The sequence below is a fragment of the Ursus maritimus genome, unplaced genomic scaffold (genome assembly GCF_017311325.1).
Source record: "Ursus maritimus isolate PB19 unplaced genomic scaffold, ASM1731132v1 scaffold_23, whole genome shotgun sequence".
Classification (NCBI taxonomy): Eukaryota; Metazoa; Chordata; class Mammalia; order Carnivora; family Ursidae; genus Ursus; species Ursus maritimus.
The window spans coordinates 10,527,761-10,544,092 of record NW_024424786.1 but is presented as its reverse complement, the minus strand read 5'-3'; the positions used below and the strand labels follow the sequence as shown (position 1 = coordinate 10,544,092).

Here is a 16,332-nt window from a genome sequence, read left to right as displayed (position 1 = left end):
GAGACAGAAGCCAAATCCAGGTTTATACTTTCAAATAATTCTAATAACAAGCTCAGTGAAGGAACACCCTGGAGCGTGGAAATTGTACTGAGAAAAGACAGAAATCGCTAGGTTACTGCCTGCGACCCATGTGCAATAAGCCCCACGTTGCTATTTTTACAAAGTATTATGGGAAAACCAAAGAAGAAACAGCATTTTAAGACCTCGCTGAAATTTTTAAAGCAGGTACAATATTCACGCTTGGGTGCCCAACTTCTCTCAATTGATTGGAGGCCAAGGCTCCACAGTGAAAGCAAAGTGGAGAGGTTTCCCCCTTAATTATCTAAGTAATTACCTTAAATGTCTGCTTTGCTTTGGCTGTGGAGACATAGTCACAACCATGAAGACCCTACTGAAACAAGAAGATATGAAGTTCATAAAATGCTCTTCGTCTCCGTTGCAGAGAGGCACGCGAACATCACCTGAAAATGCAAACTGGGATCTTTTGTGACAAGATTAGCGAAAACCTTTGTTGTCAAGTTGCAGTAAGAACGATTCCTCTATTGCCCAGTATCCCAGAGTGAAGGGAAGGTTTCTTGCCTAGTAATCCACGGTCAGTGATAACAGAAGCATACATGGAATGGGAATTGTAGACAGTGCCAGCCGTTGACATTTTAAAACACAGATGATGGAACGATCCATTTTCTGGGGTCCTTCAGTTTTCTGTCCCTGCTCAGAGCTCTTATTATAAACATGAGATACGTGCAAGGAAATAATTTTGCTGTGGAAACAGACATCAAGTCTGTGTCTCAATTCCATAAGAAAAGCATACCACACTCTAGAGAAGATCTAATGAAATCCTAGAGAATATTAAGTAAATGAAGTGTTTATTTTATGCATGAAACTTCCTATTTTAGGGGAAAATCATGCCATCTTGTTTTGACTTTGCTGGTGCCCATTCTCCTTATTCATTTGGGCATCTTGCTTTTACCCAAGGCCCTACCATTTTGTTCACCCTCAGAAAATTGTGTGACACATGAGATACTCTACCACTTCCTTCTGTTGTAATTTAAAATGTATGTAGAATTCTGATCTCACAATTGTCACATACTCACAAGGAGACACCTAGCTTACCTGAAAAGTCGTTTATTGAAAATTCTATAATCAGAATTAAAGGATGTATCCAGGTTCTGTAAGCATCATAGTTCCAAAGTAAAGTCATTCTCGGGAAACATTTGTTTCCCTTCCCATGATTGTATACTATCAAGGCTGTAATTTTTTATTATTTAAACAGGGAACTTTTACACTTAGACTAGTCCATCCTTACCTTTCCTCTAGTTGACACATGCCAGTGTGTTACCATCAGATCTAAGAATGCTGTACATGAGGAAGGTCTTATTCAAATTTTGGTGCCAAGATGTCAATTACAATTCAAGTTTCTCTGGAATTCTTTCAGTATTCACTGGGAAATCTCTTTTTCGTTTTAAGATATTGAGTAAATACAGGAGATAGATAGGTTTTCAAGGCTGATTATGAGAGGCATTCCTCTCTTTGCTTCCAAGAACATTTCTAATTCCTTGTCATGTTGACTGCAGATATAGAGGAAAGGCATTTTGTGGACATCATGATGGGAAAGAAATTTGGTGGCATATACTGTGGGGTCCAAAGTGCCCCTCTGTGCAAGGCTGAAGCCCACCTTAGCCTTAGTCCTCTCAGGTGGGCAGGCAATGAGACATTAACAATATTCCTAAGGTTAAGTTTTCATCGTTTTTCTGTCAAACCAGGACTTCAAAACACCATGATTGTTAAAAAAAAAAAAAAAAAAAACCCAGACTGGATAACATTATCATGGCTAACACACTGGTGGATGATGACAAATTAATGGGTAACTATTTGTCTGGTGTTGCCATTTTAGACTGTGACCCTTGGAGACCTTATGCCTAATGCCAAAGTTGGAAAAGAGATTTGAAAATTATCCCTGCCCTTTACCTGCCTTCAAATGAGCCTTCAGACAGACTACTTAATTATCTCTGCCTCACATATTCTCTGAGGCTGGATTTCAAGAAAAAATATGACAAATGGCATGTTCAGAATAAAAGAGACTGTTAACCAAGGGAAACAATGGATCTAACATTGGATGGGTTGGTTTAAAAAGAGAATGAAAAAGCCCTTTAAATGGAGGTATCTCAAGTAATTATAATTTTTTTCTATGGAGTTTATAGTTCCCTAAAATTTTTCTATAAGACCAAGTAGATTATAAGAACTCTGGGGTAAAAAGAAGGCATTTCTTTATAATAGGCAAGAGCATTAGAAGAACAATGTGAGTGTAGTGTGGGAGGATTAGAGGTTGGTAAGAGAAGCAAGTGCGTAGAAGAAATGACAATGTAAAAAAAAGCTACAAATGGGGTGCCTGGGTGGCACAGCGGTTAAGCGTCTGCCTTCGGCTCAGGGCGTGATCCTGGCGTTATGGGATCGAGCCCCACATCAGGCTCCTCCGCTGGGAGCCTGCTTCTTCCTCTCTCACTCCCCCTGCTTGTGTTCCCTCTCTCGCTGGCTGTCTCTAGCTCTGTCAAATAAATAAATAAAATCTTTAAAAAAAAAAAAGCTACAACTAGAAGACTAATGTCATAATGTAATGATTTCTTGCTGGTGTTCTTTTAGGGAAATGGAACATATTGGTAAATAACTCACTGGGATTTGAATTTTTTTGGTAACACCAGAATTTTTACTGCAAAGCGAATTGAGTATATATATCCTAAGGCCAATGTTAAAACCAAATTCTTATACCTTGTTCCTCCCAAAATCTATACAAAGATTTCCTCAAGATCTTAGTATGCTTCTAACAAGATGGCAGGAATTGGCAGAATATATTCCAAAACAGCACACAACCCAGCTTCAAATGAAAATGTTAATACTAGTAAAATTGGAACACACCATTCCATTGAACTAAAATTTGATGTGAGTCAGTAAGGTTCTTGCAATGAAAGGCTTGGCAGTTAGGTGATGATGGCACCTTCCGGGTGCAGGACTGAGAGTTCATGTTTTTAGTGAGGAACTGAAATTCAAAATGCCAAGTTTAGAGGAGAAATGCAAGGCAGTCTAAAATGACCGAGTCATGCAGACACTTAACTAACTGATTTCATGAGAAAGATAACACTAAATAAACAAGTCCTAATTTGTTATAGTCAATGTTGCAATAAAAAACGTCCACCATCTTGACCACATTCAGTACAAACTCAGGATGGCCACATTTGCAAAGTGTCTCTTAATGAGTCTTGCTACAAACTGTTTATGCAACTTGAACCTGTGAAATAATTATGTACTGTTTATTTATTTATTTATTTATTTTTCAGTAGGCTCCATGCCCAACATGGAGCTTGAACTTACGACACTAGGATTAAGAGTTCTGTGCTCTACCGACTGACAGAGCCAGCCAGGCACCCCTAATTATGTACAATTTACAACGACAGATATTTCACTGGTTTCTTCTTTGTCTTCTAAAAGACTCATCAATCATTCAAGAACATGACACCTGGGGTATAATTGTTTCATTTCTTTCCCTTTTGCAAAAAATCATTGATATTAGTCACTAAAAGTCATTCACATTTATATCAGCATAGAACATACAAACCAAGAAATGTTCTTGTTGGGATGACGATAAAAGGAAGGAAGATAAAAATCTTATAAATGTTACAATCTCATTACTATGAAATGTCTACTTTGCAAGCAAGGCCAATGATCCTTACATTAAAAACACAGGAAACAACTAAGTGTTTTCACTTATGTGAAGATAAAAAATAAAACCTCAAAGGGAAATTTTATTTTGTGAAACTTTAAATATATGGAACTTATTATATAAAAAAATATAATATTATTAACCCTGGATAAACCCCTTGCTAGTTGGATTACCTTGGGAAAGTTATTTAATCTCTATTACCTAGAGTTTCCTCACCAGTAAGATGTATAAATTAACAATCACACTGATTTTTCCCACAGAGCAGGAATGAAAATAAAGTGAGATGATGTACAGGTGAACATACTTTACAAATCACACAAAAGTAAGATTTACTCTACTGCCATGAAGTACCAGGACAAAAAGTTAGAAACAAATGTTATTAAAGAATCACTTGGCATCCATTTTTAGGGAACTTGCTTTCAAAAGCATCAATCGCTATGCCAAAAATGTTCGGGTTGCCCTTCATCATAAGTCTAATTCAGACCCTTTAATAAAAATATAAAAAGGTACAAAAGACAATTTCACCTCCCTACTCTACCCTAGCATGTGTAGGAAATCCTTTCCTACATAATTAGATTAAGGCTCTTAATCTGAACTGCATAAAAGCAAATTGGAAATGGAAATATGGAAATATATAACTACAGTAACTTGAAAATGTTCCTTAGTATCTTCATTCCCAGGATAAACTTTGGCTTCCAGAAGACTTTTCAAATCTGGTCAATATATTGAAAAGAAAATCAATGAATATGTTGAACAACGTTAAAACCATTCTGGCTGGTTTTTCTGATTTCTTTTCAGGGGGGTGTTATTGTTTTATAACTCTTTGTTTCCTGGGTTCTCTTTCGACACTCCAACAGGGTTGAGCTATTCAATCTCAGAGCACACCAACAAAGGCCTACGCAAATTAGGAGCGGCACGTGACGTGCCCGTCACTTAGTAATGGATGCTGAAAAGTTGAGCGGGAATACTCACATGACTTGCCAAAAGACTAGATGGTCTGAAACAGAATGAATAATGTATAGTTAAAACCATGGGCCCTGAAAACGGATATGTCGAATTCAAAGGAAGTTTGACCAGTAGAGCTTTGTGACTTCTGGCAAGTAATTAACTCACTAATGCTTGGTTTCCTAACTGTTAAAGCAGAGATAATAGTAGTGCTTGTCTCAAACAGTTATGAGGGCTAAATAAAAGAATCCAAAGAAAGTACTTAGAAAAGCAACTGACACGCAGAAAACATTCAGTGAATGGTAAATAGTATACGTAAAGAAATTGACAAAATAAAGGTTCTTGGTGTTTTTTTTTTTTTTACAAAATCCTTGACTTGAAAAATCGACTTGAGAACTTTTAACAATCAAAATGCCAAATCACTGAACTAATTCAACTCAATATTGTGCCTTTTCATTACATATACATACATGTGTGTGTATATGCACATATACACACACATATTACTATATAAGACACACACACACACGCACACAAATTTATCTTAATGGCAGGAAGGCTGTAGTGATACAGAAACTGAAAATGCAGATCATAGGATCTGTGCTTTTCTTCAATGAAGACATTTAATTTTCCAATGCTTCTGTAAGTTTAAAGAATTTTGATTTGTGGCCAGTGGAAAAAAATTGTTCGTTTATTTAGATGGAGTGCAATGGCAAAAGAAAGAGATTCGAGGTGAAATAGGGTCACACGTGTATTGTACAACTTAAAGGCATGGTAAATCCATGGCAAATCCCATTGGAGATGAGTTAAAATGCTTATCAGGTCAGCTGAAAGGTGCACACAATTTTTAAAAACCTTCTCACTAAGTGGCCCATAGTGACAAATTCTCAGGGAAAAGGGATCTTTGGTTTTGAGTTCTCATTTATTTATTGTTCTTCACACTTGATATACCTGTTAACATTTCAGTGAAAGGAGCAGTGAGTTCTCCAATAAGAATATAGAGAACTGTCCCAATATATTAGCTAATCTTCCCATTCTTGTAAGAGATATTAAATTGCATTTTTTTCTTGCATTCAAAAGTGGTGTCAAATGTCATATTGGGTGCAATCTTGGACATAGTCAAGTTTGAATTTCTCCATGCTTAAAGATTTTCAAACTCAAGCGATAAATCTCAGAAAGACAGTACTCCATCAGCTAAATGTTTTACAGCAATGGTTAATCACTATTTATTTTGCAATCATCCAAGATCTATGCCTTTCTCAAGAAAGAGGTGAAGAGTACTTACTAACATTTGCAAAGTCCTTTGAGAGATGTGTTACCAAAGTGTAAATTATATCCATGTTCTTAGCCCAGCGTCATTGAACATGAATAAATCACAAACAAATGGAAGTGTCTTTAATGGAGCAAAATATTACCCCCCCCCCAAAAAAAAGAATTTGAAATCTGAAATTAAAGTGTCTGAATACATTTTAAACACAGTTGCTTGCTTTTCCTGAATTAGAGTTCAGTTTTGAGGCTGTTGGGCAAAGAAAGGGACCCAATTTGGAAATCCTCGTGTTCTAATAATAGCCATGCTTCTCTCACCATGAAATAGACCACTGTAAAGGCTGCCTGAGATTTTACATATATCAGAGGCAAACGTGGCCATATTTTTTTCATAGAAAAGAATATGAGCCATGAGATATTTGAAATCAAAATCACCACTCGCATAAATTGCAAATTAGATAAAAGGTTTATATTCACGTTACTCAAAAAATGAATTTTCAACATCCAGCTGCTGAGTAATGGCTGTTTCTGCAACGTTTCCACTAAGATAAATGAAAGTTTCATTTTCCCTGCTCCTTGTTTAAAACTCCTTTGCATTTTTACCCAACAGGCCATTTTTCATTACCAGGAAAGGTATGCAATTTGAACCATGCTACTTTTTACTCACAGTAAATCAATATGTGTCATAAGAACAGAAGAGAAAGTAATATCACTCGCTATCATTGGACCTTCCCTTAGAGCCAGTCCCAGAAGACACTGCCAGGTTGGGTTGCTATGGCAACCGAGCTTGTATGCCTCTCTTGCTTGGTTTGTTACAGTGAATTGATCTTTACCACACAGGTATAAACCTGAAGAATTTATATGGTAAATAAGAAATTACAAAGAATCAATAACAAGGTGTTTGACCTTTCCATTGATCGGAGATGATCTAATTCAAACATAGTATTAAGAAGGTGACTCCATAAGATTTCAAATTCCTTTGCTGACTTCCAACTAAATTCTTCATTGTCTTTTTTTCTGGCTTCTTAAGTAGTCACATTTCTCAAAATGTGGGGGAAAAATACCTTGAACCATTAGAGTGTTACCATGGAACCCCGTATGAAGGTTTTACCCAACTACGAAGGTCTGCTATAAAAATCCCTTGACATAATATTAATCCACTTAAAAAATATCTACAATTAGTAAAAAGATTCCACAAGACTCTACTGTAACATAGAAGAATTAAATTCTGATTTCTATGAAAAAGATACCAGGACAGATAATATATCTTATAATATAGAGAATTCTGCTTCGTTCTGCCTATTAAACAACGTAGGCCATATAAAGTGTTTTGAACAGCATCTGGCATACAAGTAAACACCTAATCCTAATAAATATTGTTATAATTTCTATCACTATCATAATACAGTCGGGGAAACACATTATATCCCTTCTTTACAAAAGCAGGCACCATTGATTATGCAATTTAATGACCTCTGCATTTGGAGTATTTTTAAAGTAAAAATGATGAAAGGAATACACTACTATGTAGCTGAGCCTTAAATATATTGTAACAGGTGCAGGTCCTTTTTAGAGGACTAGCCTCGTGAATAAAATATTTGCATTTAATGGACATGCCCCAGGGAGGCAGCCTGGAGTGGAGTGTGTTATGTGTTTGGCAGTTGGGATTTCAATTTGTTCATCATACTACTTACTTGAGACCTTAAACCCTCTAAGACTTTGTATTTTTATCTGTAACAAAAAGATAAAAGCAGTTTCAAAACCAGCTGTGAGGTGGAGAGAATCCAGTGAGACAAGGCATAGAAAGTCCCTGCTGAAATGCCTGGTACAAATTATACTTCTTACATTTTAGCTGTTTTTCCTTTAAGGATTTTCCAGTCATTTCCTTGAATCATAGTTTCCAAATGGAACTTGAAGGTAAAAATGACTATAAATTCAATAATTCTTAGCAGTACTTTAAGATAGATGGGTTTTAACCCTGGCAAAAGGTATAAAACTTTCAATATAATTCTATGTTACAAATTCTTTTTTTCACTTCCTTCAACTCATAATGTTTTTCCCAAAGTATGTTTTCATGGCCTCCTAGTCCAAGATGATGCTTTTGGGGGGAAAAATGGCAGGAGAGGGAACATTTCTATGGTCAGATACATTTAGAAAATGCTACGTAATACATCTCACTCTAGGAGTTAGTAGATCACATGAGCATATTAAACCCTCCAAGAAATCCCAGATAATCTCAGATAAATAAATCAGTATTGCTTTGTGGTCAAGAGCATTGAGTGGGAGTTAGGCCTGTGAATGCCACTTTTGCCGCTCATTAGTTTATCACCTTGGGAAGTTATTCAACTTCCATGCTTCGACTTTCTCATCTGTAAAATGGGAACAGCAACAGTATCTACCACGCCAGGATGAGAGGTTAAAATGAGATCTATCATGCGCTCAGACAGAGGCTAATAGAGTCAGTTCAATAATGAGAGTTCCGAAAGATGCCTGTTTAAACTGTTCTTTACAAATAATATCTCTGAACACCTTTCCTTGGAACACACTTTGAACCCTGCTAAAGTATAATGTTAGGGTAGTGACAAATTGTAATTAAGTCAAAGTCTATTCATCATATTAGTGCCCAAATCAAGTAGCATAGGAAGTCAGCTACCTCAGAATGGATCCCACTGGCTTGCTATTTCTTGCCAGAAAGTCCTACTACCAGGACAGTAGAGCAACTATGTTAACTGTAAAGATCCCGCCCCGTGGATCTTCTACTCATTAGAGCCATTGACATCTATTTCAAGCATTAACAGAGATCAGCCTATCATCCTAAGCCATTTGCATGTCACTAATAATTGAGCCATAAGTTAAAGGGATATCAAAGGATTAAAGCTTTAATGATCAGGAGAGAGAAAACTGAGTATATGGCTCACTGATGGGGTCTGCAAAGAGAAGGGACATTCTCCAGATGTCGGCATGTTTCCTGATGCTAACCCAAAACAGTCTGATTCAGTTTTCAAAATGGAGAGATAAAATAGTACAGAAAGATAAGCAAAGGTGAGAGTTTCATCCAAGGAAACAATATGCTGCAAGTTCACAGTGAAATTCAAACTCCTCCCTCATCTAAACAACACCACAATTCCAATAAAGCCTCCTTACCCTTTTCCAGAACATGGGAAGCTTAGCTGATGACCAGAAAAAGGAGCAATCAGCTAATTAATCTGACACCTTTTAGAAGACTCTTTATTTCTTTTCAAATTTGCAACTGTATCAGGTTGCTGACTTTTCTGCTCTTAAAGAGTTCATATTTTTAATGTCAACACCAGCAATAAATGTAGAACAAAAAATTAGTTCATTCATAATTCTATGCCCTCGACAATTAAAAACTTAAATAATTATCCTGTTCCCTTCAAGTCTTAATCATAATTATATATAATTTCTACAGAGAGATAATTTATATGTAAATACAATTTAAAAGTCTAGTTTTTTCTACTTAACATCATATCTTCAGTATTTCCTCCCAATGATACATAGAAGTCTTCAAAATGATCATTGCAAGCATCTGAATGGTTATATTTTTCCATGATCAGACATGCAAATTATTTCTAATTGTGTTGTGGTACAACAAATCTCTTCCCTCATATAGTTCTTCCCATCTTGTAGATTAGTGGTTTCAAATTTCAGCACACAGCAGAATTACCTGGACAGCTTGTTTAAATACAGGTGGCTGGGTCCCACCTCAGTGAGGCCCAGGAATTTGCAATTCCACCAAGTTCCCAGACGATGCCAATGCTGCTTATCTGGGAGATCACCTTTTTTTTTTTTTTAGTGTATTTTTTATTTTTTTAAAGTAAACTCTATGCCCAGCGTGGGACTTGAACTCATGACCCCAAGATCAAGGGTCGCATGCTCTACCAACTGAGCCAGCCAGGCTCAGGAAATAATTACTATTATTTATATGGAATATTATCACTATTGAGTTGGGATTGACATACCAAATCGTACATTTTTACGGCATCTAAGACATATTACTGAAAACCTTTCCTACAAGCTTATACAAATTTATATTGCCACCTGACTTCTTGATACTTGAAGCCTGGGTAGAAACCAACTAACCGAAAGAACTAAGACGATGGAAGATTCATATTTTTCTCCTCAAAATCACAACTTGAGGCCTCAGATCTACCTATTTATATTTCAAAGATATATACCATGGCTAAGTGGTAAGATCCAAACATCTGTTACCACAGAAATCAACAAGGAGCTTTTATCATCATTGTCCAATTTCAAAAGTCACTGAAAACTAACTGAAATATTTATACCTCGGAGCGGAGTAAATGTGTATCTTCACTATGTAGACACAAATTAGCTGCACTTAACTTGCTTGTCCAACAGATAGGTCAAAAACAATGTCACTCATTGGAAGATGTAGGGCAAAAATCTGACTTCAAAAAATTGTTTTTGGTAAGTTAGAAACAAGAGCATTCTGACTTTGGCAGGAGATTATTAGCATGTTTGCCTAAAAGCCACAATTGAAAATCTCAGAGGTTCTCCCTTGTACTAAAGGATTCTTTATATCTGGGTAGAGATTAATTCCTCACCCTTAAATGGAGACATATGCATATAAATAAACATGCCCACATAGCATATAGATGCGTGTATATAAGTAAACATTAGACAGCCAGATATGCAAAGTAGCTATTCATACAAAGGTTTCTGGGAACCCACAGATAAGACGTATGCTTAGCAAAGATATCTTCTGCAGAAAATGTCTTCCCAGCTCTTTCTCTATAATCTGCGAACATTCTTGTATTTTTCATTCTTATCTGTTGTTATTGTATCCATGAGTGTATAAAGAGAAGTTGTGTTCAGATACCTAATAACCATAAAACCATACATAAGTAAAGTGATTGGGGGTTGTCAACAAAGCTTGAAATCTAGTTGGCAATGAACCTGTTAACTCTGGCTTATATTGAGAAGTGTAGATTGAGAGTAAAAATATGAGAATCTTTTAAGATTAAGAGAATCTTGTATTTATGACTTTCTAAGGGATTTTTTTTTCTGAGTTAGTGTTTCAGGAATTGTGTTATCTTTAAGTAAGAGCTAAGTCAACAGTCCTAACAAGCCTTGACCCTAAATTGTTCTTTGCGTGGATGGGTTCATTATGACCATATGAAGACACTGCTACTCTCAGAATGGACAGAAAACTAGGGCATAAACACTAGTGTAATATACCATGTATATTTCACTGTATGTATGTTTTATATAATAATATGTATAAATGCATCTGCTTATATTATGTAGTAAATATGACCACACCTTGCAGTCGCAAAAGAGAGAAGGCAAATTTTAAAATATGTCAATGTTAAAAATGCAAACATAAGAAACACAGGACTGCAATGGAGAGACAGTGAGGCAATCACTCCCCTAGCGTGTTTGAGATTCTGACGATAAGCACTTCGTATTTAATCCAGGTATTCAGAGCAACCTAAAGTTAAGATATTAACAGGAACAACCATATGATCACTTGAAAACCAATACCTCTACGTATTTTTGATCATAACTGTCAGTTCCTTACAGTGAGTGAGTGCAGAATGACAATTAATTGTAGTCCAAGCCACAAATCAAAAAGTACTAATCAAAGTGTATACACACCCATAAGACTTTTTTAGCTTATCAATTTAGTTTAGAAGAAGAAATAGGGAGATAACATGTAATAAAATGTGCATATGGTCTACATGTGAAATTTCAGCTCCTAAACTCAATAGAATGGGAGGTGAAGTCCTCTAGGGAAAACAGAGACAAGGAGAGGGGCCTTTTTAAAACCAGTTTACTCCATCAGGGTGGGAATGGACCCCTAGCAGTCTGAAGGATAAGAATTTCAATGAGTACATAGTAATGGATATTTTCCTTTGCTGACAAATAGTTTTAGTTTCCAATTTATGCAGTGACAGTAAGTTTCCTTTCAAAAGGATTTGAAAAAAAAATGGGCCACTTTTAAAGTAAAACCTGTTATATGTAACTAATGAATCGTTGAGCACTACATCAAAAACCTATAATGTACTGCATGCTGGCTAACTGAACATAATAATAAAAAAATAAAATAAATAAACAATAAAGTAAAACCTGTTATTAAAAAAACAACAGTGTGAATTACCCGTGGACAGTGTAAAAAGAGAAGGGGATTAGTACAGGTCATTACAGCACTGTTCTACAGCCCCTGTCATAGCTGAGTGATGCCGTAACTTGCTGGGCCAATCAGGAATGACCATATTCCAGTTAATTCTCTGATTGCAGGTTCACTTGGAACACTGGGAGCATGGAACTGAATGTGTGCAGTATGTGTATGCCATGTTAACCGATATTCAAATCAAATGCTATCACTCAGGACTTCGATGCAATTTTTTTCAGTAAAGCAAATCTCAATTCCTCTATAAACAAGACATGAAAAGAATTTCACCAAAAGGAAACCATTTTCTAAATAGAAAAACAGAGCATTGAAAAAATGCCTTAAATGTCCAAGATGATATAAATTTATCTTATTCATAAATATGGATATCAAATTCTCTGACCATTGACTAAATATGGAAGACCTGACACAAATAGACATATGTGATACATATTTTTGCTTAAAGATATTAGGTTATATTCTAGGGAAAAGTACCTACTCATGGGTTTGTCAACACTTCTAAAATAAAAAGCAATAATTACACAAATAAATGAAACCCTAGGTTTTGATTTTAGGCTCTAGGGCTTAACATTCTCAAGAAATCTGGGTCTCGAGAAAGGTTGACCTGAGAAAGGTCAACCTAGTAAAATTTAAACACATCTGTAGAGATGCTAAATTATTATTTTTTAATGTATTAAAGCAAAATAAGGCAGCTCGGCAAAAATTAACACATGTGTTATTTTTGTAATAAAAAACAAGAGAACAATAAGCGAATACTAGGGCAACTGTCTATCTAGTGAGGCCATTTTCCAGATTTGTTCTCAAACCCCTAATCGTCATATATCATTATATTTTTCTCATTGTCATTACAAAGCAAAATAGCAATTACTACTTGGAAATTTCTTTTTAAATCAATAAAAATGGCCCTAAAGTTAGATTAAAAAACAAAAGGATCAACATTATTTTTGAAGGCTAATTACGATCAAACTTTTCTTCAAATAACATGTTGGAGAGCCTTAAAAAATTTTGTCATATGACTAAGTTTCAGTCAAAAGTTGAAGTTAAGAAACCTACACTGACAAAATTAATACTGGGTCATCACTGGTTCTGAGTATTGTTATGAATTTTCATTGATGGTTCTTGCTGTGCACATTCCTTCTGCTCCACAAAACAGAATAATAAGCAAGATATTTTAACTTATTCAAATGAGAGAATACAGTTCCTTTGAATCATAACCTCTGTTCTTTAGGAAAGGACTAAAAAATATGGCAGAAAAATACTAATTTCTAGGAATATAGTAATTAGTGTTATATTTTCATCTTATTTTTGAAAAGAAGAAACTTGGTCTTAGGAAATGTCACAAACTTATTTTGAGATGAAATTATCTTGATTATTCACACACAAAAAAAAGATCACAAGTGAAAACCATGAAATGTTACTTTGAGCCACTAATAACAACCTAAAACTGCTCATGATATCTAGTCCGATTTCTCTTTAGTAAAGTGGACATTAATGATCGTAAGTGATTGTAAAATGGACCGAGACCGCCAGAACTTTCATTGGCACACATTCATGCTTCTTTATTCTAACCCAGAAAACAAAGTAAGAAATGGCAGTCACTAATTAACTATGCCATTATAATGAGTTTGCATTCTCACTCTAGTTCATGACCCAAACTTCTTGAAAAAATCAGGTTCAAATCATTTGAAAAGTTACGAGGACCAATAGGATGATCATTTCCCAAACTTGGGATATGGGAGACCAGGGCGGAATACTGTTTCTGTTTCCCATGGGGTTTGGGGCCTGGGGGGCAGGGGGAGTGTTTAGTTCCTTTGAGACGAAATATATAAACAAAAAAAAAGGAATTTGATTTTTCTTTTTCTCATTGTACTCGATCTCTATGATCTGTTTGGTGTGTGTGTTTGTATATATGTAAAAAGAGAAAGATAGTTCTATTTATTTAGCCCTCAGTAGTAATTATGTATAATATAGTAACAAATGTTCACACCTCCTACCTTCAAGTCCAACTGTTTGTAGCATAGGAGAAGTTCCTGCTTAGTTACGGGTCATGGTTCCCCTGTAATCCCCCGCTCAAGTCTTGAATAGTCTCAGAAAGGACAAGATACCAAGTGAAAAGTAAAACTTTACCCTAATGAAGAGGATCTTTTCTCCCACTCGGTATCTTCCTTGAGAAAGTCTCTCCACACAGAATTTGTTTGGGCATTTGCAAGGAGGATCTTCAGAAATTCGCTTCACCTAAAAGAGAAGAGCATACTAGTTCAATTTTCCTTAATCAGGTTCCATTAAGATTAATTTGTTCCGTGGGTTCAAAGGCTCCAGGACCGTTAATGCTTCTAAATTTGTTCTATACCAAACTACGGACATGATATGAGCACAGAAGTATTACATTAAATCCTAACTATGTAAAAGTCAGGCCCTGAAAGCATTTTCTGAAGGCCAATAACTGCACTAAGGCATAAGTTGGATGATGACAATAGTAATGAAGCTAGAGGATAATGACGGGCAATCAATCGGCATTGTAGGAGTAATTAGCTAGGTTCTCATTTGGGGAGAATTAAAAGGATCGTGCACGTTGGGTTGCCAAGATAAACATACTGAAGCTAGAATAGAATGTATGTTAACAGGGTAAAATCTCCTCATTATAATTTTAATGATACTAATTTTACTATTTTCAAAATAAATGAGAATTAAATTGTTATTTTATTTAAAAAATGAGCCTACCATTTCATATTATTTGGAATTCTAAGATTTCCTTTAGGAAATCATCTCTACTTCACCCAGAGTCACCCAGCAATTCACTCTATGTCAGTAATTCTCACCTACCAAAACCCACTTTTGTGGCAGTATCTTACAATTTACATGTTGTATAGAATCCATGTCTGAATATCAGATTTCATCTCTATTTTATCCATCTCCCAACTCTTTAAAAAATACATAATCTAAGTGACATGAACCACATTCTAGGGTACAGTGGGGTCAGTGAATGTGGGCAGTTCTCTGAGTTCTACCATGTGTATTTTTTTCTAAATTTATTTGTAAAAATGTTTTTAAAGTAAAACTGTTATATATATATAAATTATGTTCAATTTATACCATTGCTAATTTATACCATATCTTTTCACCACATAAGGGCTTCCATGAAAAGAAAGGAAGGAAAGAAGGGAGAGAGGAAAGGAGGGAGGAACGGAGAAAGGACTTTGGCCATCCAGCAGAAAATTAGAGTCAGCATCATAAAAACACATGGCCCAGACTTTAAGAGAGCCATGCTTGGCATAGCTTCACTGCCACAAAGGAACTGGGCAAGGCAGTAAATTGGTGTTCGAGTAGTTCCTCTGCTAAGAGAAGAGAATCACGATTATGTATGGAAAGTGTTTCCATCTTGAAGTGTTCTTAGATGAAACACAGAAACTATTGGTATCAAATGAAAGAAAATACAAGAAACATATTCTCAAGTGACCTGCCCTTCTCCATTGCTTTCCTAGCTTTGAAAATGGACTTGCTTTTTAAAATCAAGGGCTTTTTTGTCATTGTGTGAGAGGTGGAGGCAGAAATGGAAGAGACAAGGGCCAGACTGTGGGTAGTGGAAATACATTGTTAAGTCAACAGTGACTGATGACATCTGAGCTTCTTGTATTACCTGGGGATAAGTCAGTCTGGCAGGTGTTCTGTTTTTGGCCAGGAACTCAGCCAAGTTTCTGCTGAAATAGGATTTCGAGAGGAGCCTGATTACTCAGAATTATACTATCTCTCATCCCCAGACTGAGGAAGTTGATGGAGAAGAGGAAGAAAGTAAGAATGGTTTCTTAGAACTGTATTCAATTCCTTGTGTGGGAACACACTCACCGTGAGCAAAGGCAAACAGAGAACTCAAAACAACCCTATTTTTTTTTTTTTAATCACAGCTGATTCCCTCTATCAGGACGTCTGGAGAATATATTAATCTGAACGGACTCCATATTCAGTGTGTTTCTCTCATGATATCTTGATTAAAGAAGGTGGCATGGATTACCCGTATAAAAGGTCACCTAGTTTTTTTTTTTTCCAATTTTCCACAATACCCTCAGGAAATGTGAGGATACACTGAAAGTTTCAAACTGGTACTTATTGTTGAAACTGTTCACGGGATATGATATCTTAGGTCCACTTTTCTTTTTCTTTATTCTTTTCTCCTTTCTTCCCCTTCTTCTTTTGCTCCCCCTCTTTAGTCTCCTATTTTTTTTTTTTTTTTTTT

The 16,332-nt window shown here is 35.9% G+C and overlaps 1 protein-coding gene across 1 annotated transcript in view; it reads right to left on the bottom strand.

Moving 5' to 3' along the window:
* The window catches only part of GAS2 (growth arrest specific 2), a 120,204-nt gene that overhangs the window by 39,272 nt on the left and 64,600 nt on the right, over positions 1 to 16,332 (bottom strand). The window contains exon 6 of the mRNA XM_008686894.2: positions 14,229 to 14,336. Coding sequence (XP_008685116.1) covers positions 14,229 to 14,336 — 108 coding nt within the window. The remainder of the gene's footprint in view (positions 1 to 14,228; positions 14,337 to 16,332) is intronic.